This window comes from Sander vitreus, chromosome 5 (genome assembly GCF_031162955.1).
Source record: "Sander vitreus isolate 19-12246 chromosome 5, sanVit1, whole genome shotgun sequence".
In the NCBI taxonomy this organism is placed as follows: Eukaryota; Metazoa; Chordata; class Actinopteri; order Perciformes; family Percidae; genus Sander; species Sander vitreus.
This window is the reverse complement of record NC_135859.1, coordinates 25410980-25435854: the sequence shown is the minus strand read 5'-3', so window position 1 is coordinate 25435854 and position 24875 is coordinate 25410980. Positions and strand designations below refer to the sequence as shown.

The following is a 24875-nucleotide window of genomic DNA, read 5'->3' as shown; positions in this document are numbered from 1 at the left end:
GCCTGTTTAGTTCCCTTTCAAATGGTGCTCCATTTGTAAGGAACGTGCATTTGTGGGATGAGCATCAGCACTGAGTATGTGGGTTGCGCCCATGACAAATTTGCCAAATCTTCTCTGCCAACGCCAAACAGATTATTCTGACATTGACTCGTTTGGTGTTTGGTGGATTGGATGATTGAAGTTTGAAGAAACAAGACATATTGGCAATTTAAAAATGTATTCATTTCACAAACAGGAGCCTCAGTAGCTTGTGGAAGAACCATATAGAGCCACAACAGCCTGGCACCTCCTCCTCATGCAGGTCACCACCTGGTCACACACTGCTGTGGGATGGTATCCTATTCTTCAACCAGCATTTGTTGCAAGTCAGCCAACACGGTTGTGTTGGTCACTCTGGCACGAACAGCACGCCCAAGCTGATCCCACAAGTGTTCAATGGGGTTGAGGTCAGGACTGCTGGCAGGCCATTCCATCCTCTCCACTCCCACATTCTGGAGTTAGTCTCTGATAAACCTCGCCCTGTGGGGGTGAGCGTTGTCATCTTGGAGGATAGAGTTCGGTCCCAGACTGTGGAGATATGGGATTGCCACTGGTTGCAGAATCTCATCTCTATAACTCTCTGCATTGAGATTGCCTCCAATGATGACAAGCCTCATTTTTCCAGTGAGGGAGATGCCGCCCCACACCACCACACTGCCTCCACCAAAAGGTGTTACTCCATCAGTGCAGCAATCAGCATTCAGCGTTCTCCACGTCTTATTTTAGTCTCACACTTTGACCCTACGATCCAACTGCCATAGGCAGAATCATCCACTCCACCAAACGAGTCAATGGCAGAATCGCAGAATAAGCTGTTTGGCATTGGCAGAGAAGATTTGGCAAATTGTTCATGGGCGCAACCCACATACTCAGCGCTGCTGCTCATCCCACAAATGCATGTTGGGCACCATTTGAAAGGGAACTAAACAGGCTTTCCAACGGTATAAGATTTATTGCCAAAAAGCATTGTTACCAAAGAGAAATACTCTACCAAACATAAATTTCCTTACTTTTTGTGCTAAGTTTAGCAAGGAGCCAGTTAGCTTAGCATAAAGACAGACTTGAAATGCTAGCCTAGCTCTGTTCCCTAAAGCTCAAAAAATGGTATCTTGTTTATTCCGTACAAAATCGAAACGTGAAAACCATTTGTCATTTTACCAAATGCGGAGGAACTGGAGCTGCTGTGGAGGAAAGATCACTTTAATAGCCTAATGAAAGTTACTGAAAGGGGAATACAAATAGAGATTCATTAGAAGCTTAAAAAGGCCTTAATACAAAATCTAAAACTGTAAGTGTGCCCTAGTGTATCTAAAACTGTCAGTCCAATATAAACTAGGCCAAACTGGTGAAACAGAGCTGAGGCTACTTGTGGAGAGGCAGACTATGCTGAGTGCTTCCTCATGTCAAGTGCAGCACAGCAATCCTTACGGCAAAAATGATGCAATCTACATTTTTGTCCTTGGGCTTTTACTCGCATGCAGAAAGTGTAGCGACCTCCTAGCCTCCCAACAATATGCAACTCTGTTTTACTGAACAAAAGGGAACTAAAACGAAAAGAATCAAAATACAATTGGTTTGACAATGCAGGAAAAAGAACAAAAACTCAAGTAAAACAAACCATGAGACCAAAGAAAACAAGGGAACAAAAAGCAGCAGATGAACCTAAAAAAGGGAAAACAGGGCTCACCATGCTGCATACCAAAATGATACTGTACATTTGGATGTTGTGACTCTATTGACCACCCTTGGTATGGTGCATTTACACATGGAATCACTAAAAAAAAAAAAAAATGTTGGCAGGACAACAATGGCGGGTTCCAACATTCATTCATTCCCACAGACAATATGCTCAGCCAACATATCAGATCAAAGCTAGAACAGAAGACAGTTAATTAAGTATGCAGTGTAAAACAGGCTGACATGTGTGTGTTAAATGATCACTTTAGGTGCACCTCATAACCCTTTTTTGATATCTCCTCGACTCCTCGGTCCTCAGCTGAACCGGAAGTTGTTTTGTCCCTCCTCGGTGAATGCCGTCTCAAAGCTCTTATTCCTACCCCAAGGAGCGAGCATCGAGCAGCCTTCCAGGAAGCCTTGCAGCTGACAGAGTTGCTAACTCTGCCCATACAGCTGACGAATTCATGTGACGCTTTAGAGGAAAGGATGTCTCATCCCTCTAAAAGCACATTTCCTCGCGTCTCTCCCCAGCCTCCTCAGTGGGAGGGACTAAGAGGCAAGGAAGGGACGCAAGTGGAGGAGTCGAGGAGGCAATTTAAGGGTTATGAGATGCACCTCTGAACTACATACCTGTAACACCAAAACACTACCAGCCACAACAAAGACAGAGGGTAAGGGCAGTAAGGCCCAAAAGAGTTATTCGCCAACAGGTGCCTTATACGAACCCTTAATGGCCCTGATGAATTGGTTGGGGGAGGAGTCAGGCCTGGGGCTGCGTTTACTATACAACAAATTATACTGTATTCACCTGCGCTGGGGAAGCAATCCCCATCACACCTGGAAACAAATTGTCCTGCACATAGCCTCTCATATATCGAGCAAAGTGGCAAAGCAGTAGCAACTGTTAAATTGTAAAGCTTGCTGTCTGCCTTTTTTTCCTTTGATTTACATCATTGTGAACTTAACATCTTTTGAGCTTGAAGGTTCATCATCGACTTAGGCAACAGCAATTTTTGACAAAAGATTCTGAACTTCTCAAAGTCATCAGCCAGGAGTCAGTGGACTGCCATTTACATCCAACGCCAGGCAGTAACGGTATATGCAACCACTTGTAAACAAGTGACCAAAATTGCATTATAAGGTAATTTGATATCAACTGAACTATGTCCATGACAAACAGGGGCAACTCCATCCACAGATGAAGGCCACAAGAAGTGGCTGAAAGCTCTGACATAAGTCTATCATTTCAGATGTAGGTGTCAAACCCATACCTTTTTAGTTTTGACATTAGTCGGACAAAACACGTCATTTGAAGACATCACCTTAGGCTTTGGGGAATTGTGATGGCCATTCTTCACTACTTACCACTTCAGCTAAACCTAGTTACTCAAATTTGGATTTTCTGGCCCCGTTAGACAGAGGCTTCAAACACCCCTTCGGAAACATATTGATGAAGAAACAGACACTGTTTCAAACATTTTTCTACTTTGTGTGTAATCTAGCCAAACTAACATGTCTGCACTTGCACTGTTTTTAATTGCACAATGAAGTCGCTAATGGCACTCATTCTGACTAGTTTCACAATAAATTCACCTGTGGGGAGACAGAGTCAATCACATTCATATCCAGTCAGTTTACACATTTAATTGTCCTCAGTATAGAAGAAAACACATTTACTTAAGCACCACGTCAGTTTATAATATAACTGAGAATAAACAGTCTATCTTTAGTCTCTACACTTTCAATTTACATTTGAAATTGATTGCACCGAGAATGAATTTACCGTCAACCCTTGTAAGTACGGAGTGTACAATTAAGCCGTTAACAAAGTAATTTTCTAGTTTGTGATGTGTTCTGTTCTAAGACTACTGGGATGAATCATACAACAGACAGCCTCTCTGTGGGACTGTGGGGTTATTATTTGTGAATTTGGTAAACACTTTTCACAGCTTTTCATTTGACAACATTCCTACATTCAACCCACACTCCTAATTTCTGCAGCCCTCCTATGTCCTCTGCACGCTGACAGGATGCCAACAAAGCATTCTCTTATGTTTTGAATGACTGAAGGTAAGAATAAATAAAATCCTAAAACACCAAATTATTGAGACTTTTTACACCAAGGAACTGGACTCGAACCAGGTCTCAAGTTCATGGCCCTGTCAACTTCCAACATTATTATACTGTTCATTCATATATTTACTCGAAACCTGCATTGTTTACATCCATGTTCCCTGGCTTGCCGTTTTCTTCGCCCCTGCATTTGACTGGTGCATTGCTACTTTTCTTAAAACATTACCGCCACCTGTCAATCTGTGGAATAGTGCGACACCCTTGGAAGGAATATTTATCCCGTCACCCGCATTCACAAGATACAAACAAAATGTGGACCCACTTCGCCTGACAGTGCTGCAAGGTGTCAAAACCTCCACAGGGTACCTTTAAATAGGAAATTGATTCAATCTAAGCAGTGAATATGATATTAAAGATGAACCACAGAATTTTCCAGTTGATTTGTCAACATTCATACATGTAAACATGTTTAAAATAATCTGGAAACAAGTGACAAAGACTGAATCAAAAGCCAAACAAGAAAAAACAGTCCAGTAAGAAAAATGCTACAACTGTATCAGTATAAAATGCTTCATTTTTCTCCAAAGATCAAATGCTTCTGACATTTATATCTGTGACTGTGATTTTTTTTCTTTCAACAGGAAATGAAACCCAAGTGACTTTTGTTATTGTACACCCGTGTTGCTCAGTAGTAAGCTTTTAGGCTTTGTCACACAGCTTGACGGAATTTGGAGTAGATCATTTAGCTTTCCCATGTACAAAGTAAAAACCGGCTGTACTGTAGCTATTTTGAAGAGAGCACATTTCTCTTACAACATTCTTTTCAACATAGATATGAAATGAATGAATACAGGCTTTTGTAGTGGAATGATCATTTGCTCTTCAGAGTTGTTTGTACAATAGCTTAATAAATGAGCGCCAATGTGACAGAAAAAAACATACGGAGAACTTCATCAATTCATGCCTTGATGTCCTGGGCGGTATGAAACAGATTCAATGGTTACAAAGTCAAATATTTGTTAGGATAGTTAAGCATGTAATACACAAGAGATCAATAACTTTTAGGTTGGGAAAGGTTCAGTAATTTTATCTGGAATCTCCTGTTTCATTTATTCAAACTACAACTCATGACATGTTACAACCCTCTAAATCTGAGACTCACTTTGGTTAATATGTTTAGGTCACTATATTTAAATGCATAATTATAATGTTAACATCATTTCACAGTCCCCCAAAAAAAGGAAAAAACATTTATGTACATTTGATAAAGCAATACACACCACATAATGTTATGGTGATATGAGTCAAAGCTGAGGTGTTAATCCCAGGTGTTTGTGTGTGTTTATCTGCACACTTCCTTTAATTTTCAGTCTGGGACCGACTCCGAACCAACACTGGGCATACAGCAGGGGACACAGAGAGACGTGGTTCTTTACTGGCTGATTGCAATCAGAATGTGAAGCACTTGATGCAAAATTCATTCCATTATTGGTGACTTCAGAGCATGAGCGTATTCACAAGTGCTGCTGTGCACATCCTATATTATCCAAAGCTGAATCCAGCATCCAACATTTACTTGCACAACATGGTAAACCAAGAGCAGCTGCTTGATCATTTGATTGAAAGCTAGACAATGGCGCAGTACAACTTATGTTTTTAAAGTCTCTCGACTGCCTGATACCATACACATTATTATAGTTACATATATTTTTTGTACCATTTTTTTTATTATTTTGACACACACTTTTGTTTTTCCTTTTTATATGCCCTGTATAAAGCTCAAGGTGGCTTTTGGAAACTACCCCTGCAATGCGCTTTGCATATCTCCCTGTTCCCTGTACATTTGAATAAAGTCAATTTAAAAACTAAGCTGAATTTTTGTCAGGTGGTTCTCTTTTGCAGGTCCTCTTTCCAGCTCAGTGAAGCCTCATCTCTAATAGTTTTGCAGTTCAGGAATGTTCTTGTAGAGGTCCAGCGAATCAGGGTTGGAGAAAGCTCCTCTTTGTGCCACCTCCCGGCCAGCAATCACCTGTTTCACAGCCACCTCCACCTTCTTCCCGCTGATGGTGTACTGCAAAGGGATGAAGAAAGCAGCTGTCATTCAAGACAGAACTGACTTTTACATTGTGACAGGATAATCTCACAGGTTTATTCATATCTGATTGAAATCATTATTTCTCTTACAGGAATGTCTCTAGTCTGCAGCAGCAGAGCAGGGACGTGTCGGGCAGACAGAGCTTTTCTAATGGCTCCTTTAATCTTTGACACCAACTCCGGACAGAAGGGCCTACCAGGTGCCATCTTTAAGAACAAAATAACTCGCTCTTCTCCGTCGGCATTGTACTGAGGAACGCAAAGACTGTCTGTGACTTCCTCGAACGCCTCCACTGCAGAGGAACGGAGAGGGCAGAATAGAGGACAAAAGGAGACAAAACAAAAATGAGGAGAGCAGATGAGAGGCAAGGAGAGAAGGGGAGGTGAGAGGTGAAGAGAGTAAGGGAGCAAAGATAAGAAGAACAGAGAAGAGGATGTGTGGAGTGTTGTAAGATGGTTTTTTTTCACCATTATACAGTATATAGGACCATTACTCAATTTCAGCTCACCAAAATGCTTTGCTATTTCCTTTCATTATCTCTCATCCTTTCTTACACCCACAACCTTCACCTCCACGGGTAATGCTCTACACTCACCAATGTTGTAGATCTCTGAGCTGCCAAATCGGACTCCGTTGGGGTTCAATGTACCGTCACTGCAGAACAAACACAGGTTCAAGATCCAAAACTTTAGTGTCTGTCATTGAGAAGCTGTCTTGCCACACATCATACAACACACTGCAATGGAGAGAAAGAAATCTACCGGAATACGGAAAAAATGTCAGTTTCTGTAAGCTGGTGATTCTTTTTTTCTTCATACGGAAACTATATCTTTGTCTATTTATTTGTTTCCGTACGTGTATATTTCCATATTTTCAGTTTACCCTGAAAGAACTGAATCCTCTTTTTTTTGTGTTTTTCCCATAAACCAGCTTTAGAGAGCTGAATAATATAATGCAGTGCTGTGCCAAATCTCATGCAAAAATAGCCCATGTTAACCTATCCACTTCAAAAAAATGAATCAATTAAAAACTACAGTGATGAAACAATGTTTATTTTAACGTTCAGTAGCTCTCCCCTGAGTAGAACGGTTAATGGCTGACCTTCTGCCCAGCATGACAATGCCTCCTGTCTTTGGGTTGATTTTACAATAGTCTCCGTGGGCCCATACCCCTAGACAAAAAGAATATGATAATAGAAAAACACACATTAAAAAGAAACCATAAAACCACAATACATGCATGAAAAGGCAAAAACAACTGTCAAGAATTGAATTCAATATAATAAAAAGAAAAGGTGTTAAATGGGATTTTCTGTATTTTTCAAACTGGACCCTATTTTCCCATGGATCTGTGTCTAAGTGGCTAATGTGAACAAAAATCTTTGAAACTGGTCCAGTACTGAGAGAGAACGCTGTAACCGGCAGCCCCAAACTGAGTTGCAATGTAATCATATAGGGCAAATGCGCACTGTCAATGTACGTCCACTAAAAGTGCTTGTTTTTGCCATAGACAGACACAGATTATTATAATAATATTGTGCCTGACTACATTGTGGAAAGGTGATGTGGTGACATCCTGTTTTGAAATCTCGCGAGGTGATTTGTTCTCCAAAGACAGCGGTGTGGAATGCAAGTGAGAGAGCTAGAGAGAGGAGTGCTGGCGAGAGTTTGTTGTTTTGGGGTACAGGAAACGTAGCTTTGTGTTCTAAAATATCTTCAATTGCGTATTTTTGCCTTGGTGCAGCTTTTATAGACGTTACCTTTGGATACGTACAGGCAGAAGTTGAGGCTAGTTGTTCTACAGCTACAATTAGAGCCTAACACTCTGGTCCTTACCCTGCGCATCACATACCATCTTGTATGCAGTGACCATTTTGACCGTGGATGACTACTGCCAGCCAAAGACGAGAAGAAATCCTCCACCAAAGCACGTTTTGCTAAAGAAAAATGCTCTTCCAAGAGTGGAGAGCTACAGACAGAGCGGAGGTACGTTACTGTGTTGGAAGTACATTGACGGTCGCTATTGGCATATAGGATTATTTTGCAGAACGGTTCGTGGCTGCCGGTTACAGCATTCTCGCTAAGTACCTGACCAATTTAAAATATTCACACAGATCCATGGGAAAATAGGGTCCAGGTTAAAGAATACCGAAATTCCCCTTTAAATGCATTATATCATAAAAGCGGGGGGGGGGGTTTCTGGGTTTTTGTGTATAGATATACTGTATGTAAGTTTGCATTTATATATGATGTTTCTGTACTTACCAGGATATGTAGAAAAGTAAGCTTTGTGGTATTTGATCCCATTCTCATCATTCCAGAAATGTGTTGGCTGGCAGGGGATTGGTTTCAAGCAGACTAGCTCCCCACTCTCTCCCCATACAGGTTTACCTGTCCCCACGTGCACACACACACACGCGCACACACACACACACACACACACAAATAAAACATTCTCAGATAAAGAAAAGTATATCACCTGGTAATGTATCCCACACTCAGAGAACCTGATACACCTTAGTGTGTGGTTTCACACAGACCTCACCTACTCCCTCAGGATGGTGTTATAGGTTTAGAGACCGACTAAAATAATCCCAAACTCTTCCTACAAAACTGCCTTTAAATTATCACTCAATCCACTCTCCTTTGAGGTGGTGGAGATACGGCGGTACAGCCTGCAGCAGGGATCGGGAGCTGGGGAACAAGGGACTAAAATCAATGAGAAAAACATAGAGGGCTTGGAAGACTCCCAGCAAGATAAAAATCTCTCTTTTTTAGTTTGGCTTGTTGATAAAAAAAAAAAATAGTGTTACCCTTTAGTTTTTTCTTGTATTTACCCAGGGAGAGTTCACTAATTATTCTGTTAATTTTTCAGCAATGTTTAGCTTCAAATTCATGCCAATGCATACAGGTACACCGACATATGGGAGCAACCATGTATAACTACATTCTTGTTCTGTTAGCTACCAAGCAGCTCCAGAAGCAGATGGGAAGTTTGCTCAAGGGCATCTCAGCAGTGAGTAAAATGGCTTGTGATTAATTTTCCATATTAATATTTTTCCACTCCTACAATTCACAACTTTCTTACAACCTCTACATGACCCCTAGACTCTGTTGGCAATATAGATTGCTCAATAAATCCCTCGATAGAGTTTTTGCTCAATAGAGAGTACAAGCAATGGTATTCCATTTCTATGCAATTCAGCCACTATGAACATGCACACGCACACTCAGAAACACACTCTTACCGTCAAGGCCCCAAGCTTCCACAGCAATGCCGAGGTTTCTTGTTTGGATCTCGCCCCGGTACACTGGAACTGTTGGGTTCTGACCCATGAAACATGACACTATGTCAGTGCCGCCTGAGCAGAGAGATGAGAGAATAACAGACACAGAGGGAGAGATTGAGTTGATTATTGGTCTGGAAATGTAACACATCACTTGAAATAACTGCACCTTTGCTAAGCCTTTAGGTTTCTTTTAGCTCATTTTGGGGATTTAAAGGAGGTGGTGGGGATGGTTAACTACTCTCATTAACACCTTTGCCAGTAGAAGCTGTTTACAAAAAGGGTCCAGTCCAATAAAATAACTATACACTACTTTCCCAGCACAGAATTGCAGACAGACAAAAGTAACAACTGGCTGGTGAAAACAGTCAAAATGTTGCAGCTAAAGCCGAAGATATTTCTTTTTCAGGAGTCAGTAGAGACCAAACCAGAGCTTAAAGAAGAGTGAACAATACCAGAAGCAAGACTCAAAATGAATGCTAACCTTAGGTTGTGTCTTCCGGTTTGTATATTTGTTTGCTAATACATTTGCCATAACAATTCTAAGGTGAACAGACCTTACGATTTGCACTCATTCACACACTCACACACTGATGGCAGAGAGATGCCATGCAAGGCCTAACCCTCAGGAGCAATTTAGGGTTCAGGGCCAAGGATCGAGCCACCGACCCTGCAATTAATGGATGGCGCTACCAGTGTGGACAAAAAATGATTATTGCTCCAAATGTATTCGTTTATTTTTTCAATTGAATTATTATTAGTCCAGAAAACATGAAAAAAAATGCCCATAATTTCTCGGACCCTGAGGTAACTTCTTCAAATTGCTTGTTTTGTTCGACCAACAGTCCACAACTTTAAATATATGCAAAATAACACAAAAAAGCAGCAAGTTACTTTCTACACATTTTAAAGGCTGTAAAAGTTCAATGCAGCTTTAAGTTTAACAAATGTGAAGTTATATCAATCTAGTTCCAAAGAAATCAGTCTCAAATGGAAAACATACATTTTAGTTTGTTTGCTAACCTGTGGAATAAGGTATTTTAGTAAAGCATCACAGTGTCCACGAACCAGAGAAATTACTAAACTTAGTATTGGAATCAATCTTACATTTCGACAACACAAACTAGCAGTGTTAGTGCCCTGCTCCACCTCCATTGACCTATATAGGTGTTCTACACTGTTGCAGCACATTTTTTAAACTGTCATGAACACACACACACACACACACACACACACACACACACACACACTCTCTTCCTCTGCTGCACCATCCATTTGTCTCTTTCTACCTTCCAATCATCTGCTATTTTTGACATGTTCTATTCATCTCCATTCCCATTGTTTCAGCGCTACCTCCCTGTTTCGTTGCCTCTCTGTATCATAAGACTCCATCCATCTTGTTCACTTCCTCTCAACTGCTCTCTGCCCTTCTACCACTCCTTCCTTCTCTGTTGCTTTTCTTTCTGTTCTTTACACTGGCTCTTTCTCTCTCTTTGTCTCTCTCTCTCTCTCTCTCTCTCTCTCTCTCTCTCTCTCTCTCTGCCAGGCTCTTTATTGAGCTTTAATTGGCTCCCAGGAGAAAGTGGAAACTTTGTCTTCTGATTAAACACACACACTTATAGTGGGAAGACACGCAATTATTTTATTATTACACTCACTTTAATGGCTGGGTACACACACACACATACACACACAAAAGTATATTTTAAGCCAAAAGCCACTGCGGCTTTCTTAGGATGCCTGTCCTCATCAGCCATTTAGTGTGCGTGTGTGTGTATTGAGTGTGTATACACAAGAGGGTAACTTGTCACACTGATCTGATGTTTCTAACAGCACTGACTATTCTGAACAGTAAAGGAAAATCTTTTTTTAACTCTCCACTTTGTGTGTACATATGTGTGTGCGCGTGTGCAAGTCTGCATTAATTTGTGTAGGTGAGAGTGCTTTGAACATACTCTGACACATTTTGGGGTCAGACAAAGCCACCAACTGAGACAAAAAAAAACAACCAGCTAACCTAGGCATGCATTAATATATTCAAAGATGAATTATAAAAAAAATACACTTAATGAAAGTCACAGGAAGACTTTACAAACACAAATTCAATACTTGAGAGAAGAGAAGAGAAGAGACAAAAAGGGAGTAGAGGAGTGACATATGGGCAGTCAGACGGAGGTATATTAGGATGAAGGAAATCCAGCAGTGAAAGTGTTAAAATCCCCCAATGAGGCGCAGGGGGGGGTCTGACTTCCCTGCTGACAGGAAAACACACACACACACACACACACACACACAGTTACATGGGGTGAAAAATGGCAAAGGGGCCCATCACATATGTCACCGTGACCACTAGTCCGTCCCATATGCTCTGATAAATCCTAAACACACACACACACACACACACACACACACACACACACACACACACACACACGCACAGTGAGTGTTGACCTCGGGGGTCAAGGTTAGGTCGGTTGGCAGCCAACGGAGTTGGTGCCTGCTGTTGCCCTTGGCGACAAGGAGAAAACTGATGGGGCAGGACCTGCTGTTCTAAATAATATACACAAGGACGCATATCCATGATCACATGCACAGATCTACTCCCTCAATTTAAAAATACTAATGTTACAATGATAAATACAATTTATTACAATTTCCAATGTTTAGTTTTGGACAGACTGGTCTGACCAGAGTAACTGATGAGATCCAGGAACACGTGTCCAAATCCACTTTTGCTAGTTTGACGGCGGAAAAAAGCGTCCGTGCGCTGGGCGCATGGTTTAAAAAGGTTGTACTTACGGTCTTCATTAATTCATAGGTGTGTTTTGGGCGTAACATGAAATAAACCAATCAGAGTGTCATCTCCCATTCCCTTTAAAAGCCAGGCGCGTTTGTACCTTGACGCATTGCTATTATGATGGCGGATTTGCACCGGAATATTTTTATTTGTAATGTTTTGTTTTGCTAGCACACAAACATGCAAAATGCGCTGTGCATAAGCCTAGGCGCATTTTACTAATTTGCTGCACTATTGACTTTAGACCAGGTTTTTGTTGGTCAATGGCGCGATCACTTCCCCCTGCCTCAAGATAGCAATACACCAAGAATTCACCTGAACACACCTCCCTGTAAGACCAGCACGTCCATGGGCGCAAAGATGGGTGTAGGTGCTTTTGCTATTTAAACGATGCGGGTGCTGGACGGGGAATTGACAACTGCGTCGGTTTTAAACTAGCAAAGACACTTGCATTGGGCTTTGCGCTGCGCCGGGTATGTATGTATCTTTCGGTGTGTAATATAAAGTTATGCAACACTGTACCTCTCAGTGATGATAGAAAATGATGACGATTGTCACAAATCTGTTTACTGTTCAATATAGAGTGAAATGTTGGTAATTACTATTGACATAACCACTTGTCTTCTACTGTACATTGGTTGCCAGTATAAAAGAGACAAGTACAAAAGCTGTGCAGAGACAAGTGGAGACATTTTATAACACACTTAAAGACAAATATATGGATGTGAATTAATGAGTCAATCAGCTCATACTGTCCCTCTGATTTCTGCCTTGTGGGTGACATTTGAGTCAAAGCTTGATTGTCCAATCCTTCTGCCCGCATGTCATAATGCACATGAGTGTGAGTGTGCATGTGTGATGCTACAAGCTGCTACTTAATCTGTATTTCCGCGTGTGTGTCCGTAATACGTCAGTCACCCAGGCAGTGCTAAATGGTAAACGTTTCAGGACTCAGAGAGAGACAGGAAGCATTTTATTGCCCTGTCAACACAACAATGGGCTGAGAGAGCCTGTGTTTGTGTGTGTGGTAGCATTGTGGGTGGTGAGGAAAATGTACAGTTCTATACAATTTATTTTGTTCAAATTTTCTTTGTATGCGCATTTCTTTTGCATCGCAGATGCTTCGTTGCTTTATTTTGTAGCTGCAAGTGGTAACGTAGTGCACACCAACAACACATAGAAAAGCTGCTGCTATTTGTACCCTTAGATGGAAATAAAGTAAAAAGAAAAATGACAAAACGTGTCCCGACAGAGTCTGTATCAGTGAGTTTTACCTGAGATGGAGCCCAGCAGCACGTTACTCTTGATGCAGCGGTATACATAGTCGTAGCTCAGAGGTTTGAGAGGAGATCCAGTAGACAGGATGGTGTGGAGAGACTGGAGGTTGTGAGTTTCCGCTGGGGGAGAAAGAGATAAAAGAAGTAATTGAGGATAAATCTTGCTTACATATATAATATGCAGTATATCTCATTAAAAGGTAGCTACTGTATATCAAAACATTTTCAAATTTTAAGTACCAACCAAATTGTCCCTTAGCATCAACTACATAAAATTAACCACTATAAACAATTGGCATCGAGTGTTTGGTCATTTTTCAACTTATTAAGAATCCATACACACAATTTCAACATAAGCCTGCACAGCTGTGGCTCCGTAAACCCCTACATGTGTTGTTAATTCAGTTTGACACCCTGATGTGAAACAGCATACAAACTTGCATGTACTACCACACACAAACACACACACACACACACCTTTTTTTACTTCATCCCACAAGGTCCATGCATGCGTGCACACACTCTGGCACACACACATGCCCAATCCACAAGCCAATAACACCCTGCAAACTAATAAGCTGTATATCAACCCCCCCCACACACACACACACACACACACACATATATTACACACACACACACACACACACACAGTGGGAACTCCTGCTACCCCCCCACCATGCCTCCAGGTGTCCGGTCCAAATGTCAGCCCAGGGAAAAGGGCCCCTCCGCTGGGGCAGCCAGTGAAGAAGCTCCCCCTACCCTTCTCAGCCCAGGCATGCTTGCACGTATAACCACACACACACACACACACACACACACACACACACACACACACACACACACACACACACACACACACACACACACACACACACACACACACACACACACACACACACACCTCCCTCTGCCATGCCCTCTTTCTCTAATAAGCATCCAAACATACAGTGCCAAACTGATCAAGTAGCTGGCTGATTGGATGGAGTATAGACAGACAGACAGACAGACAGACAGACAGACAGACAGACAGACATCATTTTTCGTGCCTTTCTGTTTTGGCCAAAACATTGGGAATGTGTGTGGCTAATTTACAGTAAGTTGCAGACATGCAGACAGACACACAAAGCAGACGCCATGAATAAAGATGAATGGTAATTATAACAGCGCACTGGGAACTGAGACACACAGCAACTGTTTATGCAATAAACATTGGTTATAAGTGCTAATTTATTTCAGGAGAGAAGAAATGGGAAAGACAGTGAAAGTAGAAAGTAACAAAGGTAAGGACATGTAGGAAACAGCTAAGCCATTTGCATTAGTTATAACTGGTCATTTACATGAAGATGAGGAGAACAGGAGGACATTTGAAAGTTTAGATGAGGGGATGAAGAGGAAAAAACAAAAGAGCAAAAGCTTTGATAAATAATTATGTAAAACAAATGCCAGCTTATTTACCAAATTTAACTGGTATTTCTTTGTCTTTTACCCACAAAAAGAACTGCACTGCCATTAGTTGGACCAGGTATAAAAGATGAGGGTGGTGATGGCGCAGTGGATATGACAAATGCCTTTGGTGTGGGAGATCTGGGTTTGATTCCCACTGCGATACATGAACCAATGTGTCCCTGAGCAAGACACATAACCCCTAGATGCTCCAGAGGTGTGCGACCTCTGACGTATCAGTAAGTCGCTTTGGATAAAAGCTAAATGACATGTAGTGTAATAAAATATCATCAAAATAAGCACTGCATAAAATGGACGAAGCTTCCAGGCCTGAAAAGTGAAGCCAATGCAGAAGAGCCTTAAACCTGCATTTTTATCTAATTTCCAGTAGGAAAAAGTAAGTTTCTATAGAAGTCTATGGATAAATGACCCTACTTCTCACTTGATTTATTACCTCAATAAACTTTTTCATAGTGAGTTTATGGCCTCAATTCCTACTTTCAAGTCTTCTTCAATACAGCTGTACATGCAGATGAATGGTGACAATACCAGTAAATTTCTGCTGGATGACTCGCTTCATAAGGGTTGAAAATCTGCAACACGTTATCCTCCCCAGCTCCACCTTCTCGACAAAAATCGTTACATTCAGATGCAAAAAACCAAGATGGTGACGCCTGTATCGCCCACAAACCATTGGGTGACATCACAGATGCTATTTTAACAGTCTATGATTTACATTGAGGATTGGAGCCTAACAATTTTAAAATTATCATGTGCTTTGTTCTATTACAACATAGTACGTAACTTTGCAAAAGAGCGCAGCAAAGCAGCAATAATTTTAGCATTTTAACTTCTAAACTGACTTTGTTTTGTCACAGAAATAGCAAAGACAGAACGGCATGTATGAAGGTTACTAGGAAGACTAATAAGCACTGGCAGGACTCTGATTATGTGTAGAGACCTGGTTCCCTCTCTGGAGAGCTGTGACACTAAAAGCAATTAGTTGGGCCTATCCATGACTCATATGAATTATCACAACAGCACTTTTATTCATTCTATTAAGTGTCAAACACCAGAACACAGGGCAAACTGTTGATTTATACAGTGCATGGCATAAAGGACATTTAAAGTCAAACAGCATCACTATTATAATGATCATTTTGTCCATCTGCTCCTATTGTTCCATTCTCATAGAGTAGATTAGATGTGTGTTTATGTGTGTGTGGTGAATGTATTTCTCTCTGGGTTTCTGCTTGTTATCTGTGTGCGTCCATGTGTGTCTCCGGATGTCTGTGTGCATGCTCATGTAAGTGTGTACACCTTCGTGTCTGGGACCACAACTCACCGGGTTTCAGGTTCCTCTCCTGCAGCACAGACAGCCACTTGGCCCCGGTACCAAAGATAGTAATGCTGAAGAACAGAAAAGATAGACAGAGACAAGAAGGAAAAGACGGAAATTCGTTTTTTAAGCACACCAATATTTATAATAAGGATCAGGGAAGCATTCTTTCCCAACATAAAAAAACATTATTCAATTCACAAAAAGACGTCCATTATTTTGACAAGGACAGCCATTGCAAAAGCCCTCCTACATACAAGTACTGGAGTCTGCATTGTGAAAGCAGAAACTTTTAACAACAGAACCAAATTAGCAAACATCATGAATCATCCTCTGGCGTGGTATGAATATTGTTGCCAAATTTCATGGCAATCTGGCTGGTCATTTTTGAGATATCCTACTCAAGACCAAAGAGTTGGACAGATATTTGGATGGACAGACAGGCTGATGAACTGTGAGACATCATGATTCTTTATCATCAAAATTAAACAAGTAACACAGCTCTCATCCAACATACCATGCTTTATTTCCCAAATGTTTTAACTAGCTTGTCTTCATCAGGATGGTGATGAATATTATAGTATATTGTTTGCTACATAAGAACAACTAAATGCATTTTCTGCCTGTCAACAACAAAATGTGGGCAAATAAAGCGGTAGAATTTAAAAGTGGCCCATCCTGCCGTGTCAATGTCACACTTTAGTAATAGGAGATGCTTATATAGTTAAGGCAAAATACCATTCTAGTGTGCTACTGTAGAGATGTCCCGGCCAAAACAAGTCGTATGACAGCCTATTGAATATTCAATCACATGCAAATACCAGTTTAAAACTACCAAATTCTGAATAATATGTATTGCTTGACATAACATTATCCATTATGATATTTTGCACAATCATTTCAAAACATGTCTCAGAGGGTGTGAACTCACCTCCGTCTCTGTCATCTAGAATATAATCTTAGCCAATTTAAGAGATCTTACTGGTGTGCTCTTAAATTTAAAAACATTATTAAGTCATGTAATAGCTTTTATTCTTAAGTTTGCAAGTGGGAGTAAGAGTGAAGAATTTGGCCCCAGAGAACAAATCCCCCCCCCCCTTAATAAATATACATTTAGATCAGATCTTAGTTAAGATGACAATACAAAAAAGGCTGATCCCATTTGGAGGAGTTTGGGTGGTGGAGTTAGCTGAAACAGCAAAGAAATCTAATTGCGATTCTTTTGACTGATATTGCGATTGCGATATGATTCACAATATTGGAGGAAATTATCAATTTTTGTATCATTATTCTCATTTTCATTGAAAAATATTCAAATAAAAAAAATGAAATGATTATAGTGTGATTTTTGCGAGGAACTGTACCAAACAGCACCACAATGGCTTGACACATATTTAGCTTTTAACAAATATTGCGCCCGCCCCTCCTTGTGATTTGGATACTGCACTAGTCCATATTGCGATTTCGATAAAATTGCGATTAATTGTGCAGCCCTAGTGCTTATACAACTATATACATATGAGTTGATGTTACTATTCAGCTGCTGAATGAGCACTGATCGTGAAGCATGAATGAATGACCTGATGAAAGTGCTACTTCAATGCTCAGCCTGAACTCACTCCATTTGTGGCACTGGGTCAATGCATGACAAAGTGTAATTTTAATGTCTGTGTGCTGAATGTAAAAATATAAAAGGGCAACAGTTACTGAACAGCCTTTGCCCTTAATCCCATCTGCTCCAGTGGAGCTGCTCAGTAGCTCGGTTGTACTAAGAAGCTCCCTGGAGAGGAGAGTGTGCCACTGTGTAAATGTAAAGCAAGGTGATGCTAAAACAGAGCTTGTATGCTCAGTCAACCCTTCACGGATAGATAAGAAAAATGAAGAAAAACAACTGATTGGAAATTGACTTTGCTTTTAACTGAACAGACACAAAAAAAGAGTCTAACACAAAAATGGTCAGTCTAGCATAAGAGGACAAACTGTGTCCTTTGTAATAGGAAAATAGTTCAGAGGAGAATGTATTGACAGGATGTTTGCACACACAACCCTGCAATTAAATGATTTTGGGAAGTGGCTTTATTCAGTGTGCATGGAAGTCATCTTGACAGCTGACAACAGTTGGACAACATGTGGAAAGCAAAAAAGTGACAAAACGTCACTTCTGTGTTCCCCTGCAGTCTTAATTCTGAAACAAAGAGCCTTTTAAAGTCTGCCTTTGTGAATGTGTTTGTGTGTGTGTGTGTGTGTGTGTGTGTGTGTGTGTGTCTCAGTCTGTCTTCATGTCTTTTCAAGTTATTTTTTGGTGACATCCAATCTATCAAAATGTCTCCTATCACTACGGTAACCATGTCAGTCAATCAAAAAAAGATCAAAATGAATCTGTCTCTGGGACACAAATCAACTGCCGGATGCTTGATTGGTCAATAACCAGGAATTGGTTTGCAGTGAAAGATGTGATTTGCTCTCAGATGTTGGAATCGATTAGTGGTTGATAGGGTGAGGGGGGTTAGATGGGGTGAACGGTCCAAAGAAGAAATATCTCAAAAGGATTGATGTGAGTGATGCGCACACTGGCCTAATGTGCACACACACACACAGACACACACACACACACACACACACACACACACACACCTCTTGGCCATGCTGCCTCTGCATGCCTCATCCATTTTCAGTGTCATAGGTCATTTTAATTCACAATCAATCAAATTATCGGATTCATTGTTAATCTCGAATTATTAGGAAATTGTTAATGGAGACCTATCCTAATGGAGAGAGTTAGGATTCAATGTCTGGTTTTGGATAATCCAGCACATAAGATATGTGACAGATATGTATCAAATTGAGGCAAAAATCATAAAATTGTGCCTGGAAACTCCCGTTTATTTGAATTGCAATATTGGCCTCATACACCAAGAAATAAGAAAGGGATGGACAATAGAATAGAATAAATGTATTGTCATTGTAACAGATACAACGAAATTAAGTGCATTCCTTGTCAGGTGCCAAACATCTATGAGGTAAAATATCTCTAAATAAATACATAAATAAAGAATGCTACTACTGCATACATATTAATGCTAAAAACACATAGGAGACACAGCCATACCGGCATCCACGTATAAAAAATTAGATCAGTTGTGGGAACTATACTTTAGCAGCATTGTTCAATGCACGTATGGCTGTTGGATACCACAGTCTAAACAGTATTGCAAACTCTTTGACAGTTAACAAATTTCTATCATCTCACGGTGACACCATCATATCCTCTCCCCTTTTATCTGTCAGGGTTCAAACTGTAGAGAATATTACAACATACTTAAATGTTGCTTTACTTATCTTTTTTATTTTGTCTATATCTAATCAGATTTTTATATTTTCTATACTCTATTTCAAAAGTATACAAGTTCATTTCCCATGGTGTCTATTGCATGGCTATTTGCGTTCTTACCATATTTGCTTTAGTAGAAACAAAAGATCAAATACAAAAAAGGAACTAAGAATGCTTCAGTATTAACAAAACGAAAAACAATGAAATGAATGAATGAATGAATACCTAATTCAATGAGATGACCAACCTTTTAACATATCAGTTAAACATTCAGTCCATCAAATCCATTTTTCAATGCTGTACCTCTAGACCTCTAATTCATACATCTGCCCTAGTCTATTTATATACCTCTATACTATTAAGAGTCTTGATTTCTAATTCTGTTCCTAATTCCATTTCTAAAATGTTACGGTTAGCTTCCAATTTTGAAATTAAGTTCCATTTTGCATGTGTATATTTTGTATGGCTGGGTAGATATGGTCTATACCTGTTCTCTACATTCGCTTACAGCACACCAGATATGGCAGATGACACGCAGAATCTCAAACACAAAGACAGATTTGCCATCTGCACGCACACACACACACACACACACACACACACAAAATACTATCCATCATCTCTGACCCCCCCCATTCGCATCTGGATTTGTTCATTGCTGGCTTCCATGGAGAGGGTCGGCCTATTCTAATTGGAGGCAGGTGGCCAGGTGTGGCTGCTTAATGGGTGTTTAGGATGGAGGGTGGAGGAGTAGCTGTGAGTCTCTGTTTGTGCGAGTGTGCTTCTGCATGTGTGACCGTACATGTGTGTCTGCTTCAAGGGAGACATGTTGCTGGAAGCTACTGAACCAATAAGAGACACCCGAAGCCAATCAGACACAAGAGCCCCTCCAAGCAGCTATAACGTTAATGTGTCTCTACGTGTCATGATGTAGCAATTGAAGTCCCACTTGTCAGTGCACTACTCTCGCACTTATCCTCCACCCCAGGAAAAATTGTGATATAAAAATGGACCATTGCCCTCTTCTCATATGTTAGGTGGCTACCAGTAAAATAGTTTGAAACCACTGTTGGATGGTGTTATTTTTTCACTGAATATTAAAAGTCTAAAGCACTATATTATTTTTGAAAATCAATAAATAACAAATGTATTAGGGTACTCTGGTGTTATTGCCATGTATACATGAGTAATTGTTCAGTATGGTAAACAGCCTCCATATAATGTCAACAGTATTTTTAGTGCTATTGTTTCTAAAAAAAAAAAAAAAAAAATGTAATTAATTTCCTATGAACCCTGTTGCTTTCTCTCACAAAAAGGATGCTGATCCTGAGCCCCCCTGCCTGGAATGCAATTGTTATCTCTCATGCGTTACTGAAAAGACAGACATGTCAAAAATGATTTTTCCATCAGCATTTCGCTCTTTCTGGCATCTAGCATTGTGAAGCTCTTTCTATTTTGTTCTATAAAGCATTCTCCTTTTGTGCTTCAATCTAACCCAGTGGCAAACAATCAATAAAGCAGAGCAGAGGCCAATATGGGTGTGGTAATGCTTTTTTGTTTTTGTTTTTCACAGTAACTCAATATGCTGCATGTAGCACTTTAAACAAGCATGGCCATTGTTTAGTCTGTGAATAAATAATCTGTTTTTAAAGATTTGATGAAGACTTGCATCTCCAGTTTACAACATTTAGATGCAGTTAGAAGACAAGAGGATATTTCAAATAACTATGCCCATGTGTCTAAAACTGTAACTGAGCTGGCAAGATGCAATCTGCTAAACTGCATCTTTAGTAATTTCCTCCAAAGAGGATAAGTGACATTTTTGCTTTGGCAAGAGACAACATTTCTATAGTTGGTGCAAAAGTATAGGAGGGATCTTTTCTGACATCTCAGCTCAACACATAATGGTCAAAAGATTGACGAGAAGAAGATCCTCAGAGAAAACAGAGGGGCTTCCAAAGTCCCATTCATACATGGAACCTGTCACAAGTATAAATGTTGTAACCTTTTTCGTGCTTTATCCAGGAATGCTGTCTCAATAAATCTCCCTTTCCTACATGCTACAGGCAGGGGAAGTTGTCAGAGAATTTAGAGATTAGGGTGCATGCAATAAAGTGACCATGACATCAATGTTACTGGTAAAAACACAGAGTATGACACCTTATTATAATACCTATTTTCTTCCTAAAGGTTTGGGCTCTGTTTTATTAAGTTAAAGACAAGAGATACTTCTTGTGAAATTAATATGCAATACGAGTGGCTCACATTAGTTAGCAGATTCTCAATAGGTAATAAAACAAAGAGAACTACAACAGTATTATAACCTTGTTCCCTCTATTTTTTTCATTTAAATCATTGTTGGGCAAACAAGCAGGGAGGTTAAAAGACTAAAACATTTATGCCATAAAAAAGCTTATACAAACCAAACAATGTTGTGATTAACCAACCATATAGCATTAGAAGTGGGCACAGTCCCTACTCTACCAGTTATTTTACCAGGCTACCAATCATCATTATAGTTAATAAAGTTGTGATCATTAGCTTTGGGATCTACAAAGTTTCTGCAGTATAAGTACTTTTACTTGGCACTTTGGCTCTATAGTTCCCCCACTACTACCCCAAATGTGTCACATTTTTCACCCCATTACACCCTTCCTTGCTGAAGGCAATATGCCATCCCTGCTGCACTGAATTCCCAGCTCCGGGCGCTGCAGCACTCTCACTCTCCTTGACGGTCCCATCACTCCCCTGTCATTTCCCGTCTGAATTACGTTCTATTTGCAACCACGAAAAGCAAGCATGTTGCCAATCCACATAGAGACCATTTTAGTAGCGTGTTTGACTTCTGTCACTCACCCGACTAACAGAACAGATACGCTTCAATTTTATTGAATGTATCAATCCACACTGACTCCCGCGTTTTTTACGCATCTATGTATGTTGATTGATCAAGGCTCCCAGTCTGTCTGTGAGCTTGCCTACTTCTCTACTGCTGCTGACCGACTGAGACGGGAAGAGATGTTTAAGAAAGATGGAATCAGTATGGATTTGGATGACAGAACGCCGAAGCATTCAAATACTGAATTGGACATTGGCAATGGTCAAAGCTTCGAAGCATTCAGTCAGCCCTAGGAAATGTTGTAGATGTAGATTGTAGCTATAGATGTGTTTGTAGATGACACAAATTTATTTTGTTACAGCAATCATTTTAAATATCTATGAAGAGGTAAATGGTTTGCGTCAATAGCTGTTAAGGAAATGGTTGTGCTGGCAAACTGTATCTGATAGCACTAGGAATGCAACGATTATAGATTTTGTTGGTACGATTATAGTGAAACCATCATTATATTATAATGATGGTTTCACGATTATTATGCATTTATTAATTTCACTGCTAATGTATGAAATTACATGAACACTCTAGATTTTAATGTGTTATTTATTGCTGCCTTTTGAAACAGAAATAACACAGTAACCGTTTTGAATGTTGAGCTGTAAAGGAGTTTTGACTCGTACGAACGTAACGCTCTCGCCAGCTCGCTCACTGTAAATGCAAACTGTAACGTAACGTTAACAATAAACAGGCTAACGTTAGCTAACTGGTAACGTTAACAAGCTAACAAACACTTAACAACAACATTAACAAACAATAAAGCTTACCAACTTGGGTTGAATTTCCCTTTGCAGCTGCAGCTGTCCTGAGGTCAGGGGCTGGCTCTGCTCTGTGTTTTCCTGGTGTTTGCTAACTTTATGTAACGTTAAAAAATTGCAGCAGTAAATTATCCCACCACAGAGAGCCACTGTCACTCTGACAGTCGATACTCGCAGTGACCGGACCGGCGTCTGCTGTGCTGTGTGTGCGCAAACACGAGCGTTTATGTTGTCAAGGGGGTTTAATAAGAACTGCACACACTGCTGCACATAACGTGCAGTCAGTTAACAATCGGTGTAGCGAAGCCTTTACGATTAATTAACCGTGACGTTTTAAAGTGCGGTTAATAGTGAAATCGGTTAACCGCTGCATCCCTAGATAGCACCCACTATTGATATTTCCATTGACTTTGTATGCAATTGTGCCACTTCTTAAAATTTGCCGTATGCTTCGTCAGACCATAGTCAGAGTTGTCTTCTTTTTGGTAGTGGAATGTGTGTACAGGAAATAGGTTAGGTATATATTTTGAGTGCAAGTTTGTTCTGGAATTATACCCTGAATTGAACTAAATTAATGACTGAGTGAATGAATTCAAAGGCTATATAGAATAAGGCCTTAATATAAACTAAATAATAACCAAGCTCACACACTTACTGTACATATATACCGTTTTCAGACGTATACATAAGTAAACAATGGAACACATAACATTTGAACAAATTCATTGCTTGCCTGCACACATCCACTCACACACTATTGTCTTTGACCATTTCCTCTTTTTTCTTGCTGTCTTCAAAAGACAATAGAAGATCAATACCTGGTTTAGCACCTGCTGTTAATGGTGGGGACAGTGGTGATGGTGGTGGGGGGAGAGGGTATCAAGACATTAACCAAGACCATCTGCTTTAAATATTCTCTGTGCTACTTAGGATGGGAACCTACAGTGTGTGAAAACATTTCTTGAATGATGAAAAGGAGTTAGGGGTATTTACAGTACAGTAGGTGGGTGTGGGTTTATACAGCATCTAATCCTAGTATCACGGGACCCAACTCTCCTCCAAATCTATTCTCAACATTGATCCAACCCATTGTTATTCCTGTAATTATGTAATCTCAAAATACATTTCTAATGCAAATATAGAGTTGCTTGGGAAAAGGGAAAATGTTTTTCAAAGATGGAATCAAACAACATGTAATCCATTGTCTTCATATGTGATGTCCACATTGTGTCATCTTATAGTGTTAACAGTCACTGGACTAGATGGTAAACTATAGGTTTCAGCTGTCTTGGCTGTCTTGTAGTTTGACCTGGGTTTTGGGTTCATCGGAATTTTACAACATCACTATCAATCTCAATAACATAAATCTAACAACCCTAACCCTAACTTAAAGTGGCCTGCTCAGCTGAGTACAACACATCAGTGGACTTTCAAAATAACAGCGGGGCAGCTCATTTGTGGTAATCAATAAGAACGTTTGGTGTGTCTTTTGTATGTTTGAACTTTGAGAGTGATTTCTTTTAAAGTTTTGTGAAACTTCATTTAAATTAAATTTCTCCAAACCTCTATACATTAACTACAGTGCATACTGTATAGTACAACTTCTTTCCATTGGGTTTTTTCAACTATACATCAAATAATAACCTTGCTTAGCATAAACATTAAGAAAATGTATCTCCATTGCCCACTGTATACTCCATCCCCATACAACCATCAGAAATCTTTATTCATGGGTCTGCTCTTGTGTGTGTGCAAGTTGTCAATTAGGCAAACACATTATCAATTCTGCGGTTGAAAACAAAATCTCCAAGGAAAACCTTACCCTTTGCTTGTGCTCTCTTCCTCACTCTCTGTCTGTATATCC

The 24875-nt window shown here is 40.1% G+C and overlaps 1 protein-coding gene across 1 annotated transcript in view; it reads right to left on the bottom strand.

The window, feature by feature from the left end:
* Positions 1–3340: 3340 nt before the first annotated feature.
* The window catches only part of aacs (acetoacetyl-CoA synthetase), a 40808-nt gene continuing 19273 nt past the window's right edge, over positions 3341–24875 (bottom strand). Inside the window, exons 11-18 of the mRNA XM_078251231.1 lie at positions 16036–16100; positions 13242–13364; positions 9132–9245; positions 8149–8274; positions 6986–7055; positions 6480–6538; positions 5974–6176; positions 3341–5860 (exon numbers count right to left, since the gene is read on the bottom strand). Of these exons, the coding sequence (XP_078107357.1) occupies positions 5723–5860; positions 5974–6176; positions 6480–6538; positions 6986–7055; positions 8149–8274; positions 9132–9245; positions 13242–13364; positions 16036–16100 (898 nt within the window). The 3' untranslated portion in view covers positions 3341–5722. The remainder of the gene's footprint in view (positions 5861–5973; positions 6177–6479; positions 6539–6985; positions 7056–8148; positions 8275–9131; positions 9246–13241; positions 13365–16035; positions 16101–24875) is intronic.